At 44.0% G+C, this 27,958-nt stretch overlaps 1 protein-coding gene across 1 annotated transcript; it reads right to left on the bottom strand.

The window, feature by feature from the left end:
- Nucleotides 1–621: 621 nt before the first annotated feature.
- On the bottom strand, nucleotides 622–26,960 carry TPRA1 (transmembrane protein adipocyte associated 1). Its single transcript, XM_083489387.1, has 11 exons — nucleotides 26,327–26,960; nucleotides 18,124–18,326; nucleotides 17,861–17,993; nucleotides 13,919–14,005; nucleotides 12,390–12,462; nucleotides 11,141–11,220; nucleotides 9,750–9,860; nucleotides 9,489–9,549; nucleotides 8,437–8,539; nucleotides 6,240–6,320; nucleotides 622–3,977 (listed from the first exon to the last, which is right to left on the bottom strand). Exons 2-11 carry the CDS (start codon nucleotides 18,312–18,314, stop codon nucleotides 3,743–3,745), a joined length of 1,155 nt encoding a protein of 384 aa, XP_083345513.1. The 5' UTR covers nucleotides 18,315–18,326; nucleotides 26,327–26,960; the 3' UTR covers nucleotides 622–3,742.
- Between the last annotated feature and the right edge of the window lie 998 nt (nucleotides 26,961–27,958).

Here is a 27,958-nt window from a genome sequence, read left to right as displayed (position 1 = left end):
TGGATACCATTCCTGATAAAAACCACCAAAAACTGGCATTTGCTCTGACCTGCCACTGAATTCACACTCAGCAAATGTAATTCATGTGATTTATAGAGGTACAGTTATAGTCAAATCAATGGGTTATTTCAGTAAATAGCAGTGGCAACACTGTTTTATTCCAATAGTCATAGGATAGCAACAAAGAGCAAACCTGAAGGCTACAAAAAAAAGCCAAGATACATCTTGGAGCTACAAATAAAGGAGGTACCATAACTTTATTAATAATTATAATAATTTCTAAAATTTACTTCCTTACAAATCATCCTTCAAAGTCAACAACTTCAACCAGGTGACTTAACAGCAAAATCCTATACCTGCCTACTCAGAAGTAAGGTAAGTGGGTGTAAGACTGCTACCTCAATTATGCTGAACTACTTGGGGGGGGGATCCTTATCACTTCTGCTCTTCTAAGACCTAGCCAGGTAAAGGAAAAAAACGCACAACAGTTCTTTGCTTTCCCTCAGAATCTGAGCATTTCGTTATTGATCAGGTTCTTCTTTTACTCTGAAGAAAACAAATAGTGCAAAAATGTAAGAACACATATACACAGCCTCTATCGTGAGAGAAAGGATACCTTAATTTATGTCAAAGTTCATTTATTTTACAGACAAAAATATACATTACTCTATTTTTAATCTCTGTTCCAACATCACATGGTACATGCCGTGGGACACACACCCAGGGACACACAAACATTTGTCTGCTCATGGACAATACTGTGTGCTCAACAGGGAGGCTTTTTTTTAATATACACACACATAGATCACACGGCTTGTAAGGAGGCAGTTCCTTCACTTAGTGCAGATACTCCTCAGCAGCAAAGTACAATGCAGGTTGTACAGAGGAGGTGCTTAAAATGTCAGTGAAAAGGGGGCAGGGACCATTCTGTCATGGAAGATCTGATCACAGCTCACTGACTGGCCAGCATTTGATATAGATTGCTAATACAGTAAACACAGTAACTCCAATACCACCTCATCCTCATTCACATCACCAAAGGAGCCCATGTTCAGGTGTTTTTTTTTTAATTTGATGGACTAGGTGTACACTTTTTAAACGAAACTGTAGGGGATCCATGGAAATTACAAGACACGTTCGTTTCCAAGGGTCCCTACTTTGGCTGGTTAGCAGTATTTAACCATCATGCAGAGAGCATCTATAATTCCAGCTGAGTAAATATTTTGGGGGGGGGGAGGGCAGCATTAATTGTATGACATCTTATATGACATCTTCACCAGCATTTGCCCTGCAGCCAATTGGGATTGCCTTTCTCGCCTTTCACAGAAAGCAAAGAAGCTACAGCACCAGCCAAGCATGTTATTTCGATAGATTAGATAGCATTAAGGTCACATCACAGCTCCCACGACTGCCTCTTTGTCGAATTTGGGGCATCGTATGTTGGGGTATGACTAGCGCCATAAGCATTACGGAAGCCTAAACTACACAGTACATTTGTTACCTCCATGGTGAGATGTCTATGCAGCTAACAGCAGCAAGTCTGAATGAATGATTGTGTCATCAAATTCAAACAACACTCAGAAAAGGCTAACCTGGGCGGTAGACAAAAACTAAAGGCAAAGTGCGGGTCTCTACCACAACAATTCTTGATCTGCATTCACAACTCATCCAAAACAGAGATATAATTAAACATGTATTTCTTAAAAAGTAGTTTTAAAAGTCTTAAAAGTGAAGTCAAGGATCTTGTTGCCTTTTAAATCCTGATGTGGCTCGGCAGCAGAAAAATCACAAACAGCGCAAGTTTCAAGCCATGAGGAGGAAGGGATGTTTTATCAACAAGAAGAAAGCTGAGTAGTTTTTCCTGCTTGCACCCCCATTCTAGAGAGGTTTACTTGAAAGCATGTCCTATTAATTCCAAAGCAACTTTCCTCCAAGGATGTGTGCTTATATGCCTTGATCATCTGCACCTTGCACATTGGGTGCTAAAATTAATCCCAAAATGGTAGCAGCAAATGAAAGTAAAGAAACCTCATTTTTCAGGTGTTCTTGCTTTCTCAGCCTTAGAATTTGGGATTGTATTGACTGTAACTACATTTGCCTCCTGGATCAACCTCTGTCCAAGCAAATGTTCCAGCATTTTGCACAAGGGTAAGTGTTCCCATTTTTGCATTTAGTAATAAAAACATGAAAATGAGAAAACATTGATTCTAATATAAGCTATGCACACAAAATGTGCGTGCTTCAAAAGCAGTTTTTATCATTTTCCAATTCTCCCATTTTGTCTTACAAGGTGAAGCCAACTTCCTGCATTAGAATGGGTCTGCCTCCTGCAAAGAACACCCTCACCATTCCTAAAGGATAAACCAGGCATAGGTAAACTCGGCCCTCCGGATGTTTTGGGACTACAACTCCCATCATCCCTAGCTAACAGGACCAGTGGTCAGGGATGATGGGAGTTGTAGTCCCAAAACATCTGGAGGGCCGAGTTTACCTATGCCTGGGATAAACCTCCTTCACTGCTGATCTTGGAAGACCCTGAAGATCAGCTACCACTACCACTGTCAGGGGAATAGCCAGCTATGTCTTTGGTGTGACGCTCTCTTCAGTGCAGAAGAGATGAATGAACCTCATGCTAAGTTCAAGGAAGTATCACCTGGTCTTAAAGGTATACTGGACAGAGCTTGAATCCAAGGCACAGAGTCCAACAGCCCTCCTTCACACTAGACATCCAACCCTGTTTTCCACTTTGGTGCCATCCCAAGCATCACTCACAATTTCTCACACACAGACTACCAGATCATTTCCCATTCATCTTCTGCCTTGTCCTATCCCATGGACCAGTTTTTTGGAACTGCCCATTTGAACCACAGTTCTCAACACCCCTCCTCCACTGCTCCTTAGGACCCATTTACTCTGGAGTTCTGCTACTATCACATAAGCAGATCCTCATTCTATAAGCTCTTTGCTTGGCTAAGTTTTCATTCTAAAAACTCAGACCATATACAGTGTATGCAACTCACAGCTCCTTCTCAGCCAGTCACAGTAGTTTAGTTGCACAGCAACAAGTTCCACCAAAGCATTTCCCAGCTGCCTACTTTCCTGCCCTCTTCTTCGAAAGTCAGCATTTATATATATTACAATGCACACACGCAAACACACACACACAGAAGCGCACACTTGCTCCCAGATTCCCTGCGAAGAATTCTGGAAACATTTAGCAGTTCATTCTTAAGTGTTCTTTCTATCAGGAAGCCTGTGGAGGTCTCTCACCCTACAATTCCCACCAAACTGCAGCTGTTGAAGGCATGGGGAGCAGTCCCACCTTCCTCTAGTTCCTCTAGTTCTCGGAAGCCAAAACATAAAATAAAAATAGAATGCAAATAATGTATTATATAGCTATCTATATATAATGCTATACAAGAGCAGCCAAGGCTTCCTAGCTGCATGTGTGGCTTATCACCAAGAAAACGTTGCAGTCATGTCCAACCATGTGCACATGGAACGCTCAAGGACACAAAGATTCAGCATTTAGAAGCTGATCTGGTTTGTTCTCCTACAAAGGTAAGAGCTATTGTCCTGGGAAGACTGATTTTTATGCTCCGTTCAAGATTTAATTTTTTTTTTTAAAAAGGAAAAAAAACTTGAAGGAAAGAGAAGGCGACACACTGAAGCGCCCCAAAAGGGGAACTGGTGATGGAGCTGCAAGGCTGCAAGAGAGACCCATCTTTCCAAAGGATCGCCTTTAGGTGTTGATGGCTTTCCAGCGGTCACTGTCAATGCTGTTGATGCTGCCCACGTGGTAAGGCATGGAAGCAATGTCATCCAAGTACGCTGCAGTGTCAATCTGAGTGCTGGAGTAAAAGCTGGAATCCAGGCCTTCTTTCTTGGCCACACCATAGGCATGCGGGAGGTGCACATCAACGTCCTCGGGCTCATCCACCTGGCATTTGTAGGAGAAGAGGATCTTTGGCTCGGACCTGGAAATTATTTAAGAGACAAGGGGAATTTTTTTCAAACGAGTTACTTTCTTGAAACACGGGAAGCTGCCCGATACCGAGTCAGAACACTGGTCCGCGTAGCTCAGTACTGTCTGCATTGAAACCTCCTGCGTGCACAGCAGATGCTTTGCTCCTAGCACAACTCCCTCCATCCCATTTCCCAGTAAAGAAGGTTCAATTCAGAACAGGGCAGACGGTTCCCGAAATAAAAAGCAGCCAGCAATGCTGTTCTTTTAGTTCAGGCCGTTCAGGCCGTCATCATCTAGAGGAAACCGGAACTAAACGTAGCCCAAGATATACTGTCATGTTTGTCTATCATTGGGCTTTACCTCTTCCCTTTGTTCTCTTACGCGATCCTGCACTGCCTGACCTTGGATTGAAAACTCTGTGGATTAAGACCCAACCTTTTGCTTTGCTTCATTCACAATGATGGGACTCAAAAGAAGAAAAGCAGGGCAAGTAAGAATAGAAAGAGCCACTGTGTTCAAAAATTAGCCATGACACCTAAATGCTTTTGGGAGGTGTGGAAGGTAGGTATGGGGGCTTGTGTGTTTGTGTGTCTCATTCATTATCTCTCTCATATATACAGTGCTTTTTTTCTTTAAAAAAATGTTTAGGGGTACTCTCATTTTGACTCAAGAAAATCACCATTTTATAGTTCAAATCGGGGGAAATAAATATAGTAAATGGACAAAAGTACAAAGATTCACAAAATGTTTAGGGGTATGCGTATCCCTGCCAGAAAAAAGCACTGCGTATATATCTACACACACAGACAAACACAGTCAGTTCCACTTGGAATCAGTGATGAAGTTAGAAATAAAACAAGTCATTTTTGAGCATGCACAATTTGATGTTGGCATTTGGGAGACTATTTGTTTACTGCTTGTTATATAGCTTTGCTGCTTTTATATCAGATATAAAATGTGAGGTGGCTAGTTCCTCACAGTTGCGGTTGAAATCCATCTGAATTAATTGCAGCAACTGTTCCTCAATTAAAAAATTCCTTCCAGTAGCACCTTAAAGTAGTGTGCATCTGAAGAAGTGTGCATGCACACGAAAGCTCATACCAAGAACTAACTTAGTTGGTCTTTAAGGTGCTACTGGAAGGAATTTTTTTATTTTGACTATGGCAGACCAACACGGCTACCTATCTGTAACTGTTCCTCAATTAGAATGGGTATTTCCACTGCATGGCCACACGGTGGCACTCAAAGCTGAAAAAATTACGTAGTCAGAACAGTAACAAGGGAAGTGGTTACTCAAAAGGAATGCAACTCCTGAGCTGCAAATTTAGGCCAGCCTCCCCCAACCTGGTCCCCTTCAGATGTTTTGAACTACAACTCCGTCAGCATGGCCTATGGTCAGGGAAGATGGGAACTGTAGTCCAATAACATCTGGATGGCAATAGGTTCAGGAAGGCTGGTTTACACGCTTTGCTCAACTGCTGGACAATCTATTTAAGCCCCTTCTTAAAACTCAAGAGCATTAAAGGGGGGGGGACCTATCTACCTAATACAAGCTTGGCCTCCACAGCATTTCACATTAATCATTTTGTCACTAATCCAGAAAAAAACTCTAAGAGTAGCTCAGAATTTAATGAGGCTTTGCGCAGATATTAGGAGTCTAATCTTCCCGAATCCCTGTGATGAAGTCAAATACCATCTTCATTTCACAGATGGAAGAACAAGAGTCACTGAATTGATTTTTTTAAAAAAAACAAATCATAACGAAGCACACAGAGAGAATGTGTGGAAGAGTTAGCCTCTTTGTAGGCCTCACCTGAGACCACCCACTTCTGAGTCTTTGTGGCCTAGATGTGAGGAAAACTAGCCTATTGCCTCGTTGCACTTTATACCATTTTATACTTTTACTGCCATTTTACTTCTATTTTAATTATGTTATTAATCCTGCAGGTCACCCTGGGCATTTTTGTTGTGGTTACTTATTGTTTATTTAAAGGCTGAAGTTTGTTTTGCTATTAAATAATTGCATTAATATCCCAGTGGGAGGCAAGTATTGTGCTTCAACGTGACCTTTGCTAGCAACGCCTGCATGATTTAAAGCTCTGAAATGCTCTTTCAATGCCAGGCCCTTTTGTTTTCTCACACTTCTTAACTTAAATAATCTCAATCTGCTGTTCTAGAATTGTTGCTCTGGTCCATCTTAAAACTTTTTCTTATTATTGTTGTTGTAAAATGCCCTGGGACTGTGCTGCAGGCTACAACCTTGGATGCTCACCCAAAGAAACTTTTCAGGAATGCCACATAAATGAGCGGAGCAAAGAAGCTGAAATAGAGGAAGGTGGTGGCATCGACACAGCTGTCAAGACAGAAGAGAGAGACACAAGTAATTAGAAATCTGTTCCTGGCCAATTCAGATGTTTTTGGACTACAGTTTCTTATAATCATTATTATATAATAATAATTATATGTATTATATAATAAATATAATTATATAATAATTATTAATACATTTTCTACACTGCTTAATATATACAGTCGTACCTTGATTATTAAACGGAATCTGTTCCGGAAGTCTGTTCGGATTCTGAAAACGTTCAACAACCAAGGAGAGGCTTCCGATTGGCTTCAGGAGTTTCCTGCACTCAATTGGAAGCCATGGAAGCCACGCTGGACGTTCGGCTTCCAAAAAACGTTTGCAAACTAAAACACTCAATTCAGGGTTTGCGGCGTTCGGGCGCCAAAACGGACGAGTACCAAGGCATTCGACAACCAAGGTACGACTGTATCTATATTTACTCGAATGTAACGCGACCTTTCTTGGCCAAATTACACTGCGAAAATTAGATTTGATGTGCACTAGATTTGATGGGGCCAGCAAATACTTTGTTGGTTTCATTTTGAAAATTGAGGTGCACATTAGAGTCAATGGTGCATTAGATTCACACAAATACAGTGAATAATATTCTCTAAGCAGTGTACAGAAAACTAAAAACAAATGTTACAAAAATGTGCAATACAATCATTAATGCAGACTTACTAATAAACATATATAGATATCTATATCCTTCTACTTCTGACACGTCTCCTCACCTCTCAGTCTCCTGGCTCTTACCCAAGACTCCCCCCATCCTCTCTGTTTCTCACCCAGGGCCCAAACAAACTCACAGACCAACCCCAAAATCTCCCAACAAAGAGTTCGTGGAACCTGCTGACAACACCCTAGTCTCTCACTCCAGGGGCTCATCCAGACTTCCTTTTGCGCTGCGTTTCTCAGCACAGGTCTGTGCTATAAGGCATCGTGTCTAAGTGCTTTTTCTTTCTGCCATTTTCTAAGCCTTTTCTCTTTCCATCCTTTGGACCTCCTGGGAAGTACTTTCCCCTGAAAACCCGCTTTTTTCTGCCCAGCCTTGATGCCAATGGATTAAGCTTCCTCAAAATGTCCATGGCTGTATCCCCATTTGGCTGCTCTTCGTACACCCGGTTCCCAGCTACAGCAGGTTTGGCCTGGTGAACATCCCAGGGGGTCCAAAGAAGGGAAAGGCAAACTGCAGCCCTCCAGATGTTTGGGACTACAACTCCCATCATCCCTAGCTAACAGGACCAGTGGTCAGGGATTATGGGAATTGCAGTCCCAAACATCTGGAGAGCCGGAGTTGGCCTATGCCTGGTCCCAAGGATAGCAGACAGGACACTCCATCCATTTGCACTTCTTTCCCTTGGTCTCTGCACACCTCTTTTCTTCCAGCTGCTTTACTGTCCCATGGCAGGGCTTGCTTTTATGGTTGATGGGGCTTCCTCAGGCTGCCCATGCAGCTGTGTCCCTTGGTGGGAAGGCACCAAGGTTGATAGAACTTCCTTCTTTACAAAGACCCATAGTTATCATTCTCAAAAGAGAACAGGGAAAGTTGGAATGTACTCACCACCAGTGGTGACTCCCACCAAGAAAAGCAGTTCCCTACCCCACCCCAAAAGCTGTTCCTCCCTGGAGTAGAAGGCCCAGCTTCGCCAAGCAGAACGCTACTCTGAGCAACTGTGTCCTACTGACTCCTTTAAAAAGAAAAGGATCAAAAGCAGGGAAAGAGATGTAGGCAGTAAGGCCAAAGAGTTGGACCAGAACAACCATTCCCAATTCGCTGAGCAGAATGCACCCCCTCCCTGCTGCCTTCCCCATTGGAGAGGGGAAATGTCAGGAGATAGGCACTGAGTCTGTATTTCTCAAGGAGTAATGAGATCACCAGTCTCAGGTGGAATATCCAGAAAGGCATCTGGAGGCAGATGTGGTACAATGGAGGGGAACACAGCATGATGGGGGCAGTGGAGCTGCAAATTCCACAGCCGTCAACAGCAGTACCCCTTAGCAAGTTTGCTTTGGTTCAAATGTGTTGAAAGCTCTTTGTGCTTCCTTCTCAAAGCACCCGGTGATAGCACCAGGAAGACATTGAGCAGAGCTATCCAGCCACAGGGATACGTACCATAGTCCTTCTATGATACCTGCACAGAGGAGACCACTGCCAATGCCCTGCACCAGGTTCAGCACAGCAAGAATCCCAGCATAGATGTAGAAACTCTTCCTTGCTGAAAAAGAGAGGCAAAAGCACTGGGGTCAAATGTAATCACAGGTACTTCCTACACTACAAACCATTTGGTGGAAAAGCCACTTTGGAGACCCGGAAAAAAACAGTATTACAGGGAGAAGAAATATGCTCCAGAGCTACTTATTGCATAACGGTCTCCAGTGATGGCCATTCCACCTAGCCGTTATGTAACTTAAGGAAACCCTCCACTTTCCCTTCTTCCTAGCAGGTGCCTATTACAGGGGTGGGGAACCTTTTTCAGGCTGAGGGCCAAATTTCCTTCCGCACAACTTTCCAGGCGCAGGCGGAACTAGAGGCAAAAGCGGGCAGAGCAGCTAATGTAAATCTCCCATAGGTCAGTTTCTAGACACACCGTCACACGTCCCTCTGTCCTCTATATAGGCATTATCAGAATTCAAGGGCAAATTCCAGCCAGGCAAAAACAAGGCGGTGCAAAGCAGGGCTGGTGAAAGGTGTGGTTGGAGGGTGGGCGTGGCCAGAGAAGAATCCTGAGGGCCAGAGAGAGAAGCCTGGAGGGCCGCATTTGGCCCCTAGGCATGGGTTTCCCCACCCCAGTCATAAGCTGTTGAATTCACTCCCACCATACGTAGAGAGGGTCACCAACCTGGATGACTTTAAAAAGGGGACTGGACAAATTCATGGAGGATATGGCTATCCATGGCTATGAGTCAGGATGGCTACGTTGCAGATCCACTCTTGGGAGGCAGTATGCCTCTGAATAGGGCGAGAGGAGTTGCACTTGCTGTCCTCTCAGGGGAAATTGGCTACTGACCATCAATCCCACAAAACATCTTTGTGGGAATGAATTCCACAGCTTAACTATGTGAAGAAGGACTTTCTTTTGCCTATCCGGAATATTCCAAGTGGCTTGGCTTTTAATGCCTGTGAAAAAATTGTATTAGTTTGAAAGGGAGAGGCAAGTCACTTACAAGGCAGGGAAATACGATCTTTCAAGGGAGTTTTGGGAAGCATCACCACCATTGAATAAACCTGTTAAGGAAGAAAGCAGCAGGTGAGTTGCTGAGGGCAGGTGGTGGAAAACAGTAACAACCCTGACTTTCGTTGCTGTGTTTAGAAGATGCCAGGAAGCACATTGAAATGAAGAGAATGAAAAATCATTAAGGAAGAACCGCCAGTGTTTTAAACTCACGGTATTCAGATCAAGCAAGACAGATATTTATCACACTTACCAGAAAGAAGAAACAGGAGCTTGCAAGCCAAAAGTGCCTTCCTCCATGACCATAGATATTGAAGTCTTCTGCAGAGAGCCTGGCGTCAGGATAACTGATCTCCAAAGTTCCCTGAAAGAATGGTGGGGAACAGTGCAAGGGGGTCATCAGGGCATGAACTGCTTACAATGGTGCCTGTGTTTCCTGCATGGGAAGCTGAGGAAAAGGCACTCGGTCTCACTTGAAAGCCAGCCCTTTCCGTCCTCACACAACAAGATCCCCTATCCAGTCCATAAACTGTGATTTAGCAGAGGATAACAAACTGACCTAACTGCAGGAGGAAAGATGTGCCAGATGGTCTTGGGATTTAGCTCTGAGCCTGAGAGTGGAGGCAGGTTACAAAAAAATGGCACCTTTCCTCCTCTCGCGACCTCCTGCCAACCTACTGGTGCTATCCCTATCCCTCCCCACATGCTTAATGCCTGACCTAAAACTTCTGCCAACTACCCTCCTGATCTACATGGTTCGTCCCACATCCCAATGCACTACACTTTCAACAGCAGCCCATTACGTCCAAAGGCAGAGCTGAGAGATCAGCAACCTTTGGTGCCTCCTTTCCTTGAGTTTTTCTACCTCAACTGACCATTGTAAGAACTTGTAACTAAGAACTTGTACTTGAGTTTGCTTATTTCTTTCCGCAGGGCCTGTAAGACAGAGTTGTTCCGCCTGGCCTTTGGCTTGGAGTCAATTTGATTCCCTCCCCCTCTTTCTTTTTTCCTTTCTCCTCCTGTGACGAGGCTGCATTTTAATGTTTTAATGTTGTGTTTTAATCTTGTTTTTAAGTTGTATTCATTCAACTTGTTTTTATTATTGGTTGTTAGCCGCCCTGAGTCCGGCCTTGGCTGGGGAGGGCGGGGTATAAATAAAATTTATTATATTATTATTTCCTCATCCCTCCCAACCCATTTTCCTTTTGTGTTGTGCCTTTTCAGATTGTATGTCTGAGGGAAGGGACTGTCTTCACAAGCTGCCCTAGGAGCCTTTTTTGCCTGAAGAGCGGGATTAAAACCAACCAACCACCAACGTGTAAATAAATACATAACAAAACTCACATGCAGTACCTCTAAGTTCACTGCATCCGATTTTTAAAGAAGATGCCTGAATAGTGGACAATGATGTTCCTGTTTAATACTGGGGCTTCCCAAACCAAAACAAGGCATAATGCTACCACTATAGAAAAGGAGAACATGCTTAAACTTAACAAATGCTGCACTGTTCAGAGTGAGCTACTACACTGAGCTGTTAAAAGTAACTCAGAACCTCTTGAGGAGCAGCTGCTTTCAGTTCAGGAGGAAACAGTTGAATTGAATTTGCCTTACTCTGTGCAACTGTCCTGTTTCACCAAGACTTACCTGGGTGACAGAGTAGGCCAATGACAGCACCGTGGTGATAGCCAATACCCGCTTAACACTGGATTTGCTCTCCAAACGACCTGAATGAGGTGGGAAACATACCAGGGGTCATTTCTTTGACAAGTGAAAATGGCTGGTCTTCTGTCAGGTGACTAAAGGCTAGAAATATACTTGCCTGCTCCTGACCAGCCTATGCATGCTCGGGGATGCCATTACGAGTAAACCAGCATAAAAGACCTGTCATGCAACAGGCCATGTGCATCTAAGATTCTGCTGTCAGTAACCTGAGGTTATTGACATCAGACCCGACATCCTGGGCGAAAATCTGATGCACTGACTCAAGACCTCATATAGGGGTCTCGCCTATGTTCGAGGTCCTGCCTAATGCCATTCCTGTCTAAGTTGTGACAGGCTAACAAAGCCAGATTTCTTTTAAGAGAAAGGCAAAACCTCTCGACTGAGCTTGCAGTTGAGAGTAAAACTCGTGCCCTGAGAACTAGAAACCACTTAAAATATGCTGCACCATGGGAAGGTGGGCTGGGAAGCTTAAAGAAAGAAATAGTCCCAGTCTGAGAAACAGTGGCTGCTTTGCATGCAGAAGATTCTCAGTATATCCAGGGAGGACTATGAGAGCATCATGAAGGAGGGTTGGGTTTTTGTAGAATAAAATACAGTGGAGGAGAATTCATTGAATTATTGAATAGATTTGTTTGTTTTAAAAGTCACGAAATGGGACACACGCACACAAAAATACAGAGGGGTTGTGTCCACTGGCGAGAGCTATTATTGAATAGATGCTTACAAACACCTGCTTCATGCGTGCTGGGAAAATGAGATACCTCCATCACAGAAAGGCTGCCTTGAGGAAATGCAACTGAATCCTATGCAACAAATGGGTAACAACTGCACCTTTAACACTGGAAAGTGGGTTGGAAATGCCATTATTATTATTATTATTATTATTATTATTATTATTATTATTATTATATCAAGCGTCCTTTCTTCACTCAGACAAAAGTACCCTACTGCATACACAGTGAAAACAGATGGAGGGTGTAAATAAGGGGCCTACAATAAATGGAAGCTTTCGCCTGCAGCACGAGCATTACATGTATCTGGCTGAAGTCCTATTTGTGCTTGGTAAGATTTGCTCTTTCCTACCGAAAGCAGGGCACATTCACCACGCTCCAATGGCCTCGTCAAGGAAAAAGGTTAAGTGCACCAAGCAACGCTAAGGAGGAATCCTTACCAAATGCAAGGCCCAGAATCACCATGCTCAGCTCAATAGCCAGAAGGAAGAATCTTGTGATTTCCCACAGGATCTAGAGAAGACAGTACATGCCACAAAATCAAGATCAGGGAGCAAACGGAATAGGTCCTAAAAGAGAAGCTTGCCCAAAGGTTTTCCTCCCATCGTTCCTTCCATCAGAAGTTCCTTCCATCCACGAAAATAAAATTAAAAATACCATCCTAACATCTCCCTTACTGGCTAATGCATGGTGCTCACTTGAATTTACAGAATTAGTTGCCTCTCAGGCTACGAGTCTTACACAACTGTTTGTACGTTTGGCATTGTGCACAAAATCTCAGCTATCTTGTTACTTCATCGCAGGGGGTTTCACCCTTCAGTTCCATTGCAATCATCCTGTTTCCTCTGTTGTTCCAATCCAGAGCCCAACTGACCTCACTCCAAAACCATGCTGGCTTAAAGGGCTGTAGATTACAACTACTGTCTGCCCCCCGTTTGTCAATATTGACCCTTGGCACAGCCTATCTCAAGTGTTCTGATTGGTCCAAATGCTTACTGCTCTTTTGGACACCAAATCTAACCCAGATACATAAGGTGTACTTAAGTGGCACAGGTAATGTTTCCTTACAACCAGGTGCACAGCACAATCCCCTGGCATAAGAAAGCACCATGGGAGATAGGCCTCAAGTTACTTGTCAACAGCAAATACTCATCTTGGCATCAAAACAGCTAGTTAAGGGCTATCATTCTTGTGGCGATTGACTCTGCTGATCTCCATTTGCCTAAATGAAGAGCCACATTGTTTTATACAAATCCTGAGACTGGCTGTCTCGATGTAAATGCAACCAAATACGGCTTGCAAAAAAGAAAGAAATGCAAAACTGAAAAACAATTAGACAATAAAAACATTTGTTCGAGTAGGATTAGAGACTAGAAAGGGATTTAGTGTTGAGCCAAGCAAAGCATGGGAGGATGGCAGGGCCAAAAGTCAATACTGTTCAAAGAGTTAAAAGAGAACCACACCCTCCAATCTACCAGACAGCCAGGTGCAAAGTAGTGGTTCAGGTGAGGGTGGGGAGGAAGCAGCCAAGGTCCATTTAGAATGAAGGAACAGGGTGTCTCTGAGCACATGCTTGGTCCAAGATTTTGTTCCCAGGGACTGAACTGAGCTCACAGTCCTTTCACCCAAAACTCCACTTCTGGTTTTCTCCTCAAGATTTCTTTGTTTGAGCAGCCTACGTTTGGGGGTGAGGAGGGGAGAGATAGAAGAAGCCTTTTCCTTGTTGCTATTGTTGAACAACTAGGGCATCAGAAACCCTTGCTTTCCCCAAAATATGGGGAGGAGTCCAGGGGGTTGCACAAGCAGACCTTGTTCCATGCACACGTACCCCAGTCAGTGGTACAATGAATTCCACCAATTATTGTAACTGATGACTAAATGGAGCTCAAATCTTTTTACATTCCTGCCCCAGAAATGGTGAAGAAGGGGCCAAAGCCACCCTCGCCTCTGGTATCAAACCCATACTCACCTTGTCAGTAACCGTAGCAGCAGTGGAAGCGCTGACTGTCATGGAGACAACCGCTCGAGCAATCCCAACCACAGCTACCACAAACACCTAGAAGACAATGGCAATTGTTACGAATTAAGGCGGAAGAGAAAATGCCTGATGGGTTTTAGGGATGGGAGACCAATCAACAAGGTCCCCCTTTAACATTTTATTTTGTTTTTGTAACAGGATGAATTACAGAGGAACAGAAGAAAAAGAGGGGGAAATAGTTTTCCCTCTTTTTAAGGCTGAGAAGGAACAAGTTACTTCAGCCAGGTCACCTCAGCAAAGAAATGCTACAGAATTTGCCATGCAAGACCCACATCAGAAATGGGGAACCTGAGGCCCTCCAGATGTTACTGCACAGCCAGTAATCAGGGGTGATGTGAGTTGGAAGTCTGGCAACATCTGGACTAAAGGTTTTCAAGGCTTGAAATATTGATCCTTATTATCTCCTCCATTCTCTGTATCATAATCACTTCATATTCTATTGGTGCCTGCCTGGTGCACGTAGAATTTTAAATAAACAGGCAGCCAACACCACAGGATATCAATTAAGGAGCCTCAGATCTGGGAAAGACTCCACAATTCATTTGCTGAAGCAGCGGCAGCAAGGGGGTGGGGGTGGGGAACACAGTAAAAAATGCTTAAGGCACGAAATCAGCTCAGAAGATTCTGAAATATAAAGTCTTTCAAAATCCTTGGCACAGGAACATTAGGGATACTGTACACAGTTTCCAATTCTAGCTGGAAAAGATGCAAAACATGTCAATACACTAACTGGTTATCCTACCTCAAATGAAGCAGAGTTGTATTCCCTAGCTTCAGCATATTTTGTTTAAAATAAATGACCTGCAAGGAGCTACACTAGTTTTTGCCAGCATTTGTTCAGCTCAGTGCTACATGCAATGTACAATGCTACAACCCTACCACTACTGGCCACAAAACTTGGCCTTTTGAAACGCTAAACTTCATTAAACAACAACTCTTCAGCCCCTTCAGGAAATAAATTGATTTTTGTTTTGTTTGAAGTGTGCCATATTCAGTCCTTACGACTGATATTAAGAACACAAATATTCATTGTCTCCCTTTTCCAGAGGTCACACATATTCTAATCTGCTACATGCTGGGCTCTATACAGCTGACATATATTAATCCCATTGACAGATGCTGTAAGGAGACTGGGACCAGAAGGCCAGAGCAAACAGGACTTCAGATGCCACACTCAACAACACCACACAATGATTTCAGCAAGACTGAACCAGGTTTTAGCACCACCTTGCAGATATCCTCTTAGCCTGTCGAGAAAAGTGAATGAGCATTTGCAGTACTGTATTTGTTTGTGGATGTCCTGCATTGTAGCAGCCCTCTGGGACAGTTCCCTGTACATCCTGTTACCACCCTCCTATGCTGCATCTGTAAAATATATCTACTGTACTTCCTCTCCAAGATAAAGCTCCTGAAATAACCAGTTTCTTTCCTGCCTTCAGAAATATTATTTAACGTGCTTGGGAGCTAAGCAGTGCTATTGCCACTGCGCTTTGCACCAACCCCAATATGGCAGGAGCCTCCACTTACAACAGAACAAAAAACAAACATTGATTCATTACATTATTCCCTCAAGCGTGCCCTGTGGGACGCAATGCATCCAGAATTGCTATTTGCATAGGGGAAGGCCTCATATGTAAGATGCATATGCACACCTCAGACTAACATTGTAGGACTTGTTACACTGGAGGCAGAAAGATTTTATCAGCTGCTGCTTCAAACATTTCAGCCCTCAGGGGAAGGGCACTGGTTTCTGTAAAAGCAACGACCACTGTACACACTTTCAATATGTGCACGATCACGAGCATCGCCACAACCCAGAAGTGGCCGGAAAAGGGGGTGGGGCAGGGGTGGAATGGGGCAGGGTTATGATCGCTCTGCCAACACACACAGGGGTCAGGAACGTAACCCCCATGGAAAATGCTTGTTGCCTGTAGTTATAAAGGAGACCAAGGCAACATTCACACTATACTTTTCAGAGCATGGGCACCAGAAGGGCCAAACCCATGCATGGGATGATAGACTGTACGCCTGAGAAACCAATGTCCCTGTTTGGCTAAAGCAAAGAGCTTCTTGAGAGCAATGACTCTCTGAGGGGAAAGGGCTCTTATAGCAGACTCAAACATCTGCAGCTGGTGCTGGGCATGGTCTGGGAACCTCTCAGGCTTCATTTGGAGTCTGTCAAGTTTCCTGCTTGGCAGGGGGTTGGACTCGATGGCCCTTGTGGTCTCTTCCAACTCTATGATTCTATTCTAAGTTCACAGCTGTGACGTCCCCGAAGACCTCATCCACCAACCTCGCTCGGCTTGTTCAGGTCAGCCGCCTCGGCCTCAAGGGGAAAAACTTGTTTCTGGAGAGCCAGGAACTCCCTGCACTGAGGCCATACCCATGATTTCTGTGCAACAGACAGTCATACATCTGACAATGCAATACACAAGAAAGCCTGCACAGGACACGACATCTTTTTTAAACAACCCCACAACGTCCAACTTCCTCTATTGCCGGCATGCTGCACCCTGCACCCATCTCCTGCTCCCAGCCTGAGAGTCAGCCCAGGCTGAGTCACCCATTGGCAGAAATCATGGCACCACCATGTGCTGCCCAGGGCTGCTGCCACAATCCTCCGCCTCCTGGGAACAATTCCCTTCCTTCCTCACTCCTTTCAGAAGAAGCCCTTTTGCTCATGCAGTAACTGAGAAGAGGCAATGAAAGTGGAATTGGGTGCAAATGACAGCACAGCGGAGATTTAAAAAACAAGCAGAGGTTTTTATTTATAAAAACAACAACAACCACCCACAATGCACACACACACACACACACACATACACACACACACACTAGGCTGGAGGAGGCAATCTCCAAAAAGATACTGATAATCATCTGACTTAAAGCAGAAGGAGACACTTCTCCTCACACATCTGCTTTTTCAGAACTCCTTACAACTATTGTTTATAAATGGCTTCAAGTGCGCCCCGCCCCCCCAAACGAAGTAATTATGAAAATACAATGAAATTGCACAAGTAAATGATTATTTTTTAAAAAAAAGTCTAACCACTGCTAGATCCTGACCTAGAACCCTTCCTTTAACTCTGTCTCTAATCCTCTTTCAAATACATTTCTGTGGACAACTGCTGCATTGGGGGAGCGGGGGGCTGGGCTGGGACTGCTGTCAGTGAGTGGCTCAGGGTGGGCTAAGCTGTTGGGAAGGAGGACGGACTTCAGAAGCAGCAGCTACCCCTCACTCCACCCTAAGGAGAGGATTCATTTGAACACGTTCCTGATTCTAAAACACAGCGATGCAGTTTAAATGGAGAGAGACGTTTCTCTCAGGGTAGGATATTGCAGGGGGGTGGGGAGTAGGCAAAAAGGGAAAATGGATTACAGTATTCTTCCTCACCCCGTGAGCCCTCTCTTGAGCAAGGAGCAAGAAGGGCAGGAGGTGCTGGGTACTGGACAGAGCAAGAAGGCAGATAAACAGGAGAAAGGTTCAGATCACCCAGCCAGATACATCAGCACAGGCTTCCTCAAACTCAGCCCTCCAGATGTTTTGAGACTACAATTCCCATCATCCCTAACCACTGGTCCTGCTAGCTAGGGATCATGGGAGTTGAAGGCCAAAAAACATCTGGAGGGCGAGTTTGAGGAAGCCTGCATCAGCACATGTGTCCAGCAACACCTGGAGGGCCACAGGTTGCCTATTCCTGTTCCAGAATTGCAGCTTGTACTGTGGAAGCACCCCTGGTGCACAGATTTTTTCCGGGGTGTCATTAGTGAACATGCCACTAGGTTCGTGAGCTTAAGGGAGGCAACACCACGTGGGCCAATTTCCCACTGGCCTGCTTTTAAAAAAACTAAAACAGAAAGACCTGTACTCACCAGTATGTAAAAGGTGGTGAAGATGGGACTGGAGGTGGCGTGGATTTTGGCCTTGGCAGAGGGCAGCTTCCAGAGGAGAAACGCAAAGAAAAGCACATTGGGAACCAGCAGCAGAAGGTCCCAATAACGGACCCTAGAAAAAGGCACAAAAGATAAAACAGTTTTTAAAATGCAGGAAGTGGAGGAAGGAAGAGAAGAGGAAGAGGAAGGAGAAGAGGAAGGAGAACAAAAGCCACACACGCCTACACAAAACAGCATCTCACCTGGATGTCCCAATGTCTTCATACAACAACAACAAGCACTTGTGTGGCACAGTAATGTTGACGTCAGCCCGTGCAGTTGTCAGGGGTGCAGAAGTTACATTATCCAACGCCGCCACTAATGTGGTAGAAGGTGGATAGGTGGCATTGTCGTACGTTGAGAACCTCACTAGAGGTGTCACTATAGAAGACATCCTGCCACAGCTCTGGGGGGAAAGAAAGTGAGAGAAAAGGGCAGCATCATTAGGAAATAGATACACACACATCAAAAGGGCACTCTTCATGAGGAAAGTCACAACTACAATGCCTCTTGCCTATTCTAATACTCTATTATTGAAGTAAATCCTCATTTTGGGTCCCAGAAACTAGGGGAGAAGGCACCATTTATTACCTAATTGTGCTCCTTTTCCTGTAGTAAATCAAGTTTGCAGCCTGGCTTTATTTTAGATTTAGCTTTGTCCTTAGCTGCTCAAGTAGGAAGTAGCAGCAACACCTAGTACTTTACACACACAACTGGAGGCCAAGAGCTTCAAAGTTATCATCCAGACCCGTAACCTCTTGGGACAGACTATTACAAAGCATTCTATGTGGCCCTACCATTGGAAGTGTATTCAGAAACTTCAGATGCTGAGGAAGGCTGCCTCCTCTGCTTTTTATTAGTTCTTTTATTACGACAAAAAAACTTTCAGTTTGTGGTTCACAGGCAACGCTGCTCATTTCCCGTTGTAAGCACACAGTACTAAATAGTTAGGAAGGTAGAAACATATGAGAAGCTTGCTTATATGAAGTCCATCTATGGGCCCAGCTAGCTCAGAATTTCCTACACTGACAGAAAGTGGCTCCCCAGGGTTTCTGGCAGGGCACATTCCCAGTTCTACTTGGAGATGCCAGGATTGAACCTGGGACCTTCTGCATGCATAGCAGATTATCAGAGTTTTATTGGAATCTTCTAGGTCTGTTGGCCAGGGTTTTCTCCCTGTGTACACCCAATTATCACTTCTGCAAAACATGACACACAGCAAGTTAGAACATATTACCATGCCGCTCATCTATTACACATGAAGTTCTGGCTTACTAGGCTCTAAAAATTTGTCACCAAGAATGCTCTATAAAGCCACCACAGCATGCATTTGTTGAAGGCCCACAGCGCTAGAATGCAGCCAAGTAGCATCGGAAATGCCTTTAGGTTTTTTTTAGCTTAACAGCTAATTATCTCCCCATCTCCTGCCAAAAGAAAGTCACCACCAGACAGCTTTGAAGCAGGTGCTCTAGATTTGCTTTGGGAGCTGTGTGCTTCAGCATGGTCAACAGCCAAGGATGATGTGAACTGTAGCTCAGCATCATCCAGAGGACCAAAGGTTCTCCACCCATGCCTTAGGAGCAAAGCCTTTTAAAGTGTTTCAATGCATTCAAAGCATAGAAACCAAAAGGCTTTAAACAACATGTGTCAATATAAATTTGCATGAGAATTCAGTGACTGGAGGCCAAAAGACTTAATTCACCCTCCTAAGGAATGTTTCCTGGTCACCCATATTGGCAAACTAGACAAGAGAGAGGAAGGTGAAAGGACTGACATCTGTGGTAAAAGTGTTTGCCAGCAGGGCACTTTTGGGGCCTCCACTCCTAGTACTAAAAAAGGGGGTGGGGGAGGGGGGAGGTGTTCCAATCCATAGTTGTAAGACCCAACTTGCACATTATTAGAAAAGCCAAAGTAAAATAAAGTTTACATAGTACTAAATAATTATTGTGTATAACAGTGCACTCTCTCTTTAAGACAGAAAACATTTGCACAATGTTTTGTAATAAACAACACATTCCTTGTGTATTCTTAAGACAAGTTTTATCCGTTTTAATAAAGTACCAAACATAATGATTATGCCTTTATAGATGTCATGCCAATTTTAAATATATTTCATTCATTAATGGGAAAATACATTTCCTTTGCCCAGAAACGATAGTATTTTACTTAAAGCGTACATTTATAACCATCCTCTTTTAAATTATGAAGGGGGGAAAAAGCTCCCATTCAAAATCTTGGTAGCAAGTAACCTAAACAATGGCCAATCATTACCTCACATAATCTACTGACCAAAACTGGTACTCTTTCCAGGCTGTAAATATTTAACATAGTGCTAGACAATGTGTAGGCCACACTTAAACCTATAGGCACATGTAACACTATTTTTTTTCTACATAAAAAGAGCTGTAGCTCAGGGATAGAGCACATGCTTGGCATGCTGACAGTCCCAGGTTCAGTCCCCAACATCTCCAGTTAGCGCAGGGAAATATTTCTGCCTGGAGAACCACTGCCAATCAGTGTTCGCCAACCTCATGTCAGTGTTTTGGACTACAACTCCCATCAGCCAACCTGGTGTCAACGACAACACTGAGCTAGGTGGGCCAGTGGCCTGACACAGCACCCTTAGTTAAGACATAAATATCACAGCTTTGCGGCATGTGCAGTGACTATTGTTTTCCATATGGATGTGTGTGTGTAGTACACACACAGAGCTTCCCTCCCCCCTAAAAATATGTTTAGGGGTACTCTCATTTTCCTACTCATATTGAAATACTACCCCTCAATGAGGCCAAACTTAGATTCACAAAATGTTTAGGGGTATGCGTACCCCTGCATACCCTCAGAAATAAGCACTGTGTGTGTGTGTGCATGTGTGTGTATTATTGACCCTGGCTTGTTTCAAATGTAGGGGCCAGTTCCCTGGTTTGGACAAAACAGGAAACTATGGTCAATTTGAGACTTCCTGACCTCGCACAATGCACCAATAAGGAAAGAGGTGCACAAAGAAGAATTGCACAAGCACCAAGTCTCATGCATATCTCAGCTTATTAAATCTAGATATGTGTGTTCATACTGGGCTAGCTAGTATAAGACAACTTATATGTGCTCACGACTGTGCTGTAAGTGAAGGGAAAAGCCAAGCCTTGAGCAGATACAGCTGTGGTAGAATACAGGATCTCTGGCTGAACAAACGCACAGAAGCCTTACCCAAGAGAACCACTCCTCTTGCAATCGGCTCCTTTAGACAAATAAACTTTGTCCTGTGTCTGCAGTTCACACTGCAGCCCTTGTAGGGACAAAGACTGAAGGATACTCCTCAAGTACATTATAACAATAAGCCATGTAGGACCAAACAGCACATGCAAGCTTGTTTTTTAGAGTTAAAAGAAACACTGGAGTTGAAAATCAGAAACAAAAGGAGTAAGTTTTAACTATGTTTTTCAGTTAAATCTATATGAAATACAGTGATTATGCATGTGGCACATGTTAATTTCAATTAGAGCTAGACTTTAATGTTTGTACATTTGTTTTTACTGTAAAGTTGACTCCTTATAAGGCAGCCTGGGAGGCTGCTGGAAAGCAGGGTACAACCTCCTGCCATGAATAAATATAGATTATAATAGCCCTCTCATCCTGGGACCCTCCAGAACTCCCATCAACCCTGTCACTTGCCTATGTTGGCTGGACTGATGGGAGTTATAGCCCCAAACATCTGGTAGATACCAGGTTGCAGAAGGCTGAACTAGAATGCTGGCTTGTATGTTTTTTTTATAAAGAGATAGAGGGAGAGAATTGCTTCTCTGTCCAAGACTAGTACTGTTGCAAACTATGACCTTTTGCACTAGGCACCATGTAATAAATCTGCAAAATACTTCCTGAATCCCTGTTGAACTCAATAGGACCTAATTCTGTATATGGGATTTTACTGTTAAAGGGTGTAACATATTGCAGGCTAGGCTTCTATCAACAACATTAATCTCTCTCTCCTCCCTGCCAACCATATTTCTTAAAAAATAATAATATAAAAAAATCAAGGCTTGAAAGAAGTTCTATAAAATTCGAAAGCTGGCCTAGAGCTTTTTGATGTTTTGGTTGATCCTAATGAAAGGTATTATACCGTACACACACCAGATCAACAAGCTGCTTGCATTCCCTACATGCATTCTTCAGCAGTATTTCCAAGGTATCTCCTTTATTCTACACAACCATTATATCCTTTGCCCTACAAATGACACATGCACTTTAATCAAAACAAATAAGAGCTTCCACAGCTAGCTTCCAGGAGCGCAGGAACCTGAACTCAAGCCTAGCAGAAATTAATGTAATCTGCTCTATAAACTCTTGTCCCATCTCAGTTCATAGATGCTGTATACAGTGGTACCTCGGGTTAAGTACTTAATTCGTTCCGGAGGTCCGTTCTTAACCTGAAACTGTTCTTAACTTGAAGCACCACTTTAACTAATGGGGCCTCCTGCTGCTGCCACGCCGCCAGAGCACGATTTCTGTTCTCATCCTGAAGCCGAGGTACTATTTCTGGGTTAGCGGATTCTGTAACCTGAAGTGTATGTAACCTGAAGCATATGTAACCCGAGGTACCACTGTATTTCAAACAATGAGCTGTAACCACTTGTCAAAACGCAGCACTCTGCACACGCTCAGTACTGTTCTCACAATTGTACTTCACATGCTCCACAGCTAAGCCCTGGCCCACAAATCAGATTCCATATCCACCATCTGACAAAAACTGGATCCTAAAGAGTTTACAAAATATTCAAAAGTTAATCTAATCCTTGCAGAGTCTATCAGAATGTGAGTCTTGGAATGCTGGGAAATATTTCATTCTCTATACTTCCATGGTTGGAGTAATTTAAATCACACAGTTAACAGAGTTAAGTTTCCTGGACTGAAAAACTTATTCTGAGAAACACAACAATTCTTTGTTTTAAGAGACTGCATTTTTCACTAACTTATCAGCACTCTCCAAATATATAGAGAAAGAGAGAGAGAGATGGAGGCCTTTTATCTAGCCAAGACATTCTTGCCCCACCCTCTCATATTTACTTTCTCATTTTACCCAAGGACAAGCTTGTGAGAGTAGGGCTTTCAACGGCACTACAATAAAACATCTGTTCAGTTCATTTATGCCACTAGAACCTTAAATTTGGGGCGAGATTTTATGGGCTGTAAAAAGAAGCGGCAATGGACAAGCAGTAAGTTTCATCTTCCCACCCCAACGTTATCACGACAGTGACCTTTAACTGGACTCACTTCATATCTTCTCTTAGCCCAGGTAACTACTGTACTACATTGCCCTCCCAAGCACATACAGGGACAGCAAATATATGTATGAAAAGGTAGCAGTAGAAGCTGTTAGGCTGCTGAAAGTCTTAAGCTTTTTCTTTCTTTTTTTGTAAACAGCACAGAACTAGAACTCAAGGGATCTAATTCAGCTGTTGATAACATACACAGTACTCAGAAGACATATTGGGATCAGTTGTGTTTTACTCCATAATACATGCTTTTAGGATTGTAGCCTTTGGGAGTTTTGATATATCATTTTAGTAGTACTGTAGAATTTAGGCACTTTAAGACTGATTGTAAGCACACTTGCTCAGTCAGAACACAATTCTAGCTGAGCCAACAGGGTACTTATTTTAAAGTATATGCATTTAAGAACTAGATCAGTGTGCATATTCTATTGTCTGTCAGGGAAATCAGGCGGGCACCAACATTATGCGCAGCTTTTGCAAAATCTCATTCTGAATATACCAGGTCACATTCTCCAGCTGCAAAACCCACAAAGTAAAATGCAGTGTGCATAGCTCTAAAGCTTGTCACATATGCTACGTGTTGGCAAACAACTTGTCATGCCTTCAAGCCTCAGCTTTATCTCCTCCAAGAGACACATGCCAAGCACCCTCTTGAGCAATAACTTGCTTAGAGTATTTGCCTTAATAATTACGAATACCTTTAGCTTGATTACAATGAAACCAGCACCATGAAACACTCGCAGTCAACAACATAATCATGGCATATGTCATGTTACGAGCTCTCTCTCTCTCTTTAACAGAGGTGTCATAAACACTGAACTTCTTGTCACACAGGACACCAGGAAGCGAGCTTTAAACCAGTCAGGGTAACAACATTTGGTCTGGACAGGTCAGAGTTGACCCTGCCATTAGAGGCCTGGTACCCTACGACTTGTAGGCATGGCTCCCCCCCCCCCAAAAAAAAATCCTGGGAGCTGTAGTTTGTTGAGAGTGTTGAGAGTCATTAGGAAACCCCTATTTTCCTCACAGAACTACAATTATCAGAGCAGTTTAGCAGTCAATTCCTCTTCCTATGGAACTCTGAGAATTATAGCTCTGTGAAGGGAAGTGTTCTCCTAACCACTCTTGGCACCCTTAACTACAATTCCAAGGATTCTTTGGAACTTAAGCACTGACTGTTTAAAGTGGTATGATATTGTGTTAATTGTATAGTGCAAATGGGGTCAGAGTGAGACAGCCATTTCGGATGGCAAATGCTTGGGGACAGGGGACGGTAGCAAAGCATTTGGAGGACATAGCTGTGTGCACTATGCAGCCTTCCCTGACGCTCTAAGCTAGCCTGCAGGCCTCAGGTGTACAGCAGGATGTTGTTACATCAACAATTTTGGAGTACAATTCAACTGTCAGTACACTGGAATGTAGAAAGTGGGGTATTATGTTGTACGGTTACACCCAAGATAAGCAGGTAATAAAATTATTTTACAGAGGTTGAGTTGTGGAATTTATTGCTTGGGATGACATTGTGCATAATTTGACATTGCTGCTTGGTAGATATTAACTACCGTATGTTCATTCCACATTATATACTACTGTGTATGATTACTATGCATTGCTTATTATTATGAATTGTTATTTATATAGCCGTTTAAATTTTTTGTATGGATATTATGCTATGTATTCTTTTTTATGTTCTATGCTGAAAACTGCCCTGTGGTCTTTGACAAAGTGCATTATATAAATTTTAATGATCTTCATCACATCATCCTGTTCTTCAGGAAGCAACATGTCTTGGGTCAATTTCGGTTCGGTCTCTCAAATCGCCTCTGCACACTTCATGCCCCAACCTTAGCTACAAATTCAGCCTTGGTTAAATCATACAAGGTCCTGTGTCTAGTACAGAGCCAATAGGAAAAGGCCCAGAAAGCACTCATTACCTTGGAAAATCAAGACTCTGTCCCAAGAAACAGGAAGAGGGGAGGAAATGTGTATGTGCACACATGCGAGAGAAAAAGTGTGTCATTTCAGCAACAGATCATTCACAATATGCAGCAGGAGTTGAAAGTGGGAACACATCAGTTCAAAAGCTAAGGGCAACTTTGGATCTGTGGCTGACAGTCCTTGCAATGTCAGAGGTCTGAACAGCACATCATTATGCTGGGTTACTTATAGATTTTAACCACACAGTCTTTATCATTATAAATCATCATGCTAACAACGGTGTCTCTTATCTTCCTTATTTAAAGACATCCTCTGCATGTACTCACACACCACTGAACTTTCCAAAAGGCTCGCTTCCGAAAAACACAGGCAAGGTGCTCAGTGGTTATATTGTTAAAACTTGATTATTAGGTGTATATACCAGAACCGGTTAACAGAAAACCCATGAAGAGCACAATCAGGATTTACTATACGCACAAGTTACCAGAAATTACCAGTTATAAAACAGTTGAGTATGGACACAAATCTGTAGTCACAGAGGGCGATAGGAGTTTTCTAATAGGGAATAGGCACCAAGCAAACAAGCTCGGAGGATGCTGGAAACGGCAGTCATCCCCTTTATGTCCGAGGCCCACGCCTGACAGCAAAGGGGCCTTGGGCTGAGTGGTGGAAACAAACCCTCGGTGCCGTCGCCCTATTTAAGGAAAGAGACCACGCGCGCACCCCGATACCATTAGGAAAAGGAAACTACCATATGGATCAAAACCAACGACAGGGGAAACTACGGTATTCAGAGAAAGGAGGAGGAAGAGGAGAACTGAATCCTGAAGAACGATCCTGCGACTGAATGTTTTAAGAGGCAAACAAACATCTGCCCATCCCATCCCATTAGTTCGGGAAAGGGGGGGGGGAGGAGGAGGATGCATTTAAGGATCCCACATCTAACACAGAAGTGGGACTGCGTGCCAGGGAATCGTGGCTACTAGATCGAGGGGAGGAGAAGGCACGGCATCTTAAAACGGGGCAGCAGAAAAAGGAGCCGCGATGCTTCGCTTTTCCGTGCCAGGAGGACAGCAACTGGAGACTCGCGCCAATGGAGCCTGGCCATCACTAATAACCGTGCCCGGGTGATCCCCGCTCCCCCATATGGGACCACCGGGGATGCTCTTCGGAAGGCGGTGGGGGAGATTCCTCCTACCTTCTCTGTCTCCTTCTCTCCAGCCGGAGGAGAAGCCGCTCGCTGCCCGCCGCCACCTGGTTACAGCCGCCCGCTGGCAGAGGGAGGAAGAGGAGGAGGTCTCTCCCGCTTTCCCTCGCGCCGGTGGCTCATTCCCGGGACTTCGGCCCGGCAGTCCCCGAAGCCACCGAGATCCTGTCCCAGGTCCAAAAAAGGGGAGGAGGCTGCCTGCGTGTGGAGGGCGGGCGGCGGGGGGGCGTCGCTAGCGCACCGTGCGAAGCTACAGCCGCAAAACGCCCAACCCGTCACTTCCCCGCGCTCTGCGGCGTCGCGGGGGGGCCTTACAGCCCGCCCGGATTTAGCAGCCTCTTCCAGCCGAAGGGGCGAAGGCGAACAGTTCCCTGCGGGAGAGGAAAAGGCAAATAAACTCTTCGGCTGTCACTTCGCGGGGGAGAATTGAGAGTCGTTCCCTAAGCCTCATAGCCTTCAGCCAATCGCGAAGCGCCTAAGTAAAGAAGCCGTACTCAAAAGCGAAACAAAAGGGCCGAAGGAGCCAATGAGGAAAGCGGAGGGGCGGGGGCAGAGGGCAGGACGCGAAAGGTCTTAAAGGAGCATATTGCTTGACAGCTAAGCAGCGAGGAGGCGCGGGGGGGGGGGACCTTTTGAAAGAATTAATATCCATTTGGCAACGTCCGTTCGTAAATAGCACAAAATGCGGTCCTACGTGTTTCAAAGGACTCTCGTCTCCTAAAACGATTCACTCTTACCAACCTTTAAACCACTTTGACAATGTCAAAGAGCTAATCTGTATTGACAGAGCAATTCTGTGTGTGTTTACTTGGAACTATGTCTTACTTTGTTCATTAAGACTCACTCTCAGGTGCATAGGATTTCAGCCGGGGTGATCTTGCATATAAACTCCATAAAATATCTGGGTACCTTCATACCCAGCCAAGTGGGTTTTGCAGTCATGGTTATTTTGCTTTTTCACCTAGTGTGTGGCTTGGCTCACTTGCTTGAATAGTAGGAAGTATTGCGGGTCACCCTGTACTTTGTACTTTGGACTATATGAGCTGATCAGTAACAAGCTGGCATGCCATGTGAATGATGCTATCCTCTGATGAGTTCCTTAAATTACAGTTCTGCAAGAGAAAAGCAAAGCAAAAAGGCATCAGCCCAAGTTAAACATTTACATAATGCCATTATTTATTCATTTATTTATTACATAATTAATCCATAGAAGTGATTGACGGTACAAAAGAGTGGCAGAGAGACAGGTCAGGGAAGACAGGTCTACTAATGGCTGCGTTCCTAAGTAAATTTGCTTGGCAGAAAGCCTAACTCAAAAGACGGTAAAGTTGACACCTGTCCGATGTGTAATGGGACAGAGAGCTGTAAAGGTGTTGCCACATTAAAGGTCCGATTCTGGCTTCCTTGATGAGATACTGTAGTATGTGCTGGAGGTTTTAGTTGGGTATTTAAAGGGTCAGCAATATCTGAGAGATCCTATAAGGCTTCATAGACCATTCAGCACTATGAACTTAGGTATCTAACACATCATGTGTTTAAATCCTGGCAACTAAAGTTTTCTCCTCACAAAGCTGCAGTTCCCAGCACCCTTAACAAACTACAGTTCCCAGGACTTGTGTGTGT

This window comes from Podarcis liolepis, assembly GCF_965112155.1.
Source record: "Podarcis liolepis genome assembly, chromosome: 2".
Taxonomy (NCBI): Eukaryota; Metazoa; Chordata; class Lepidosauria; order Squamata; family Lacertidae; genus Podarcis; species Podarcis liolepis.
Note: the sequence above shows the minus strand (reverse complement) of the source record. Positions and strands in the feature narration are given on the sequence as shown.

Excerpts from the sequence above, each read along its gene's own strand:
- TPRA1 (XM_083489387.1), bottom strand. The coding sequence starts at position 18,314 with ATGTCTTCTATAGTGACACCTCTAGTGAGGTTCTCAACGTACGACAAT. Across the intron at positions 14,006-17,860 it reads TCACCACCTTTTACATACTG|GTGTTTGTGGTAGCTGTGGT; the intron begins GTGAGTACAGGT and ends ATTGTCTTCTAG. Across the intron at positions 9,861-11,140 it reads TGGCCTACTCTGTCACCCAG|GGAACTTTGGAGATCAGTTA; the intron begins GTAAGTCTTGGT and ends CCATTCTTTCAG.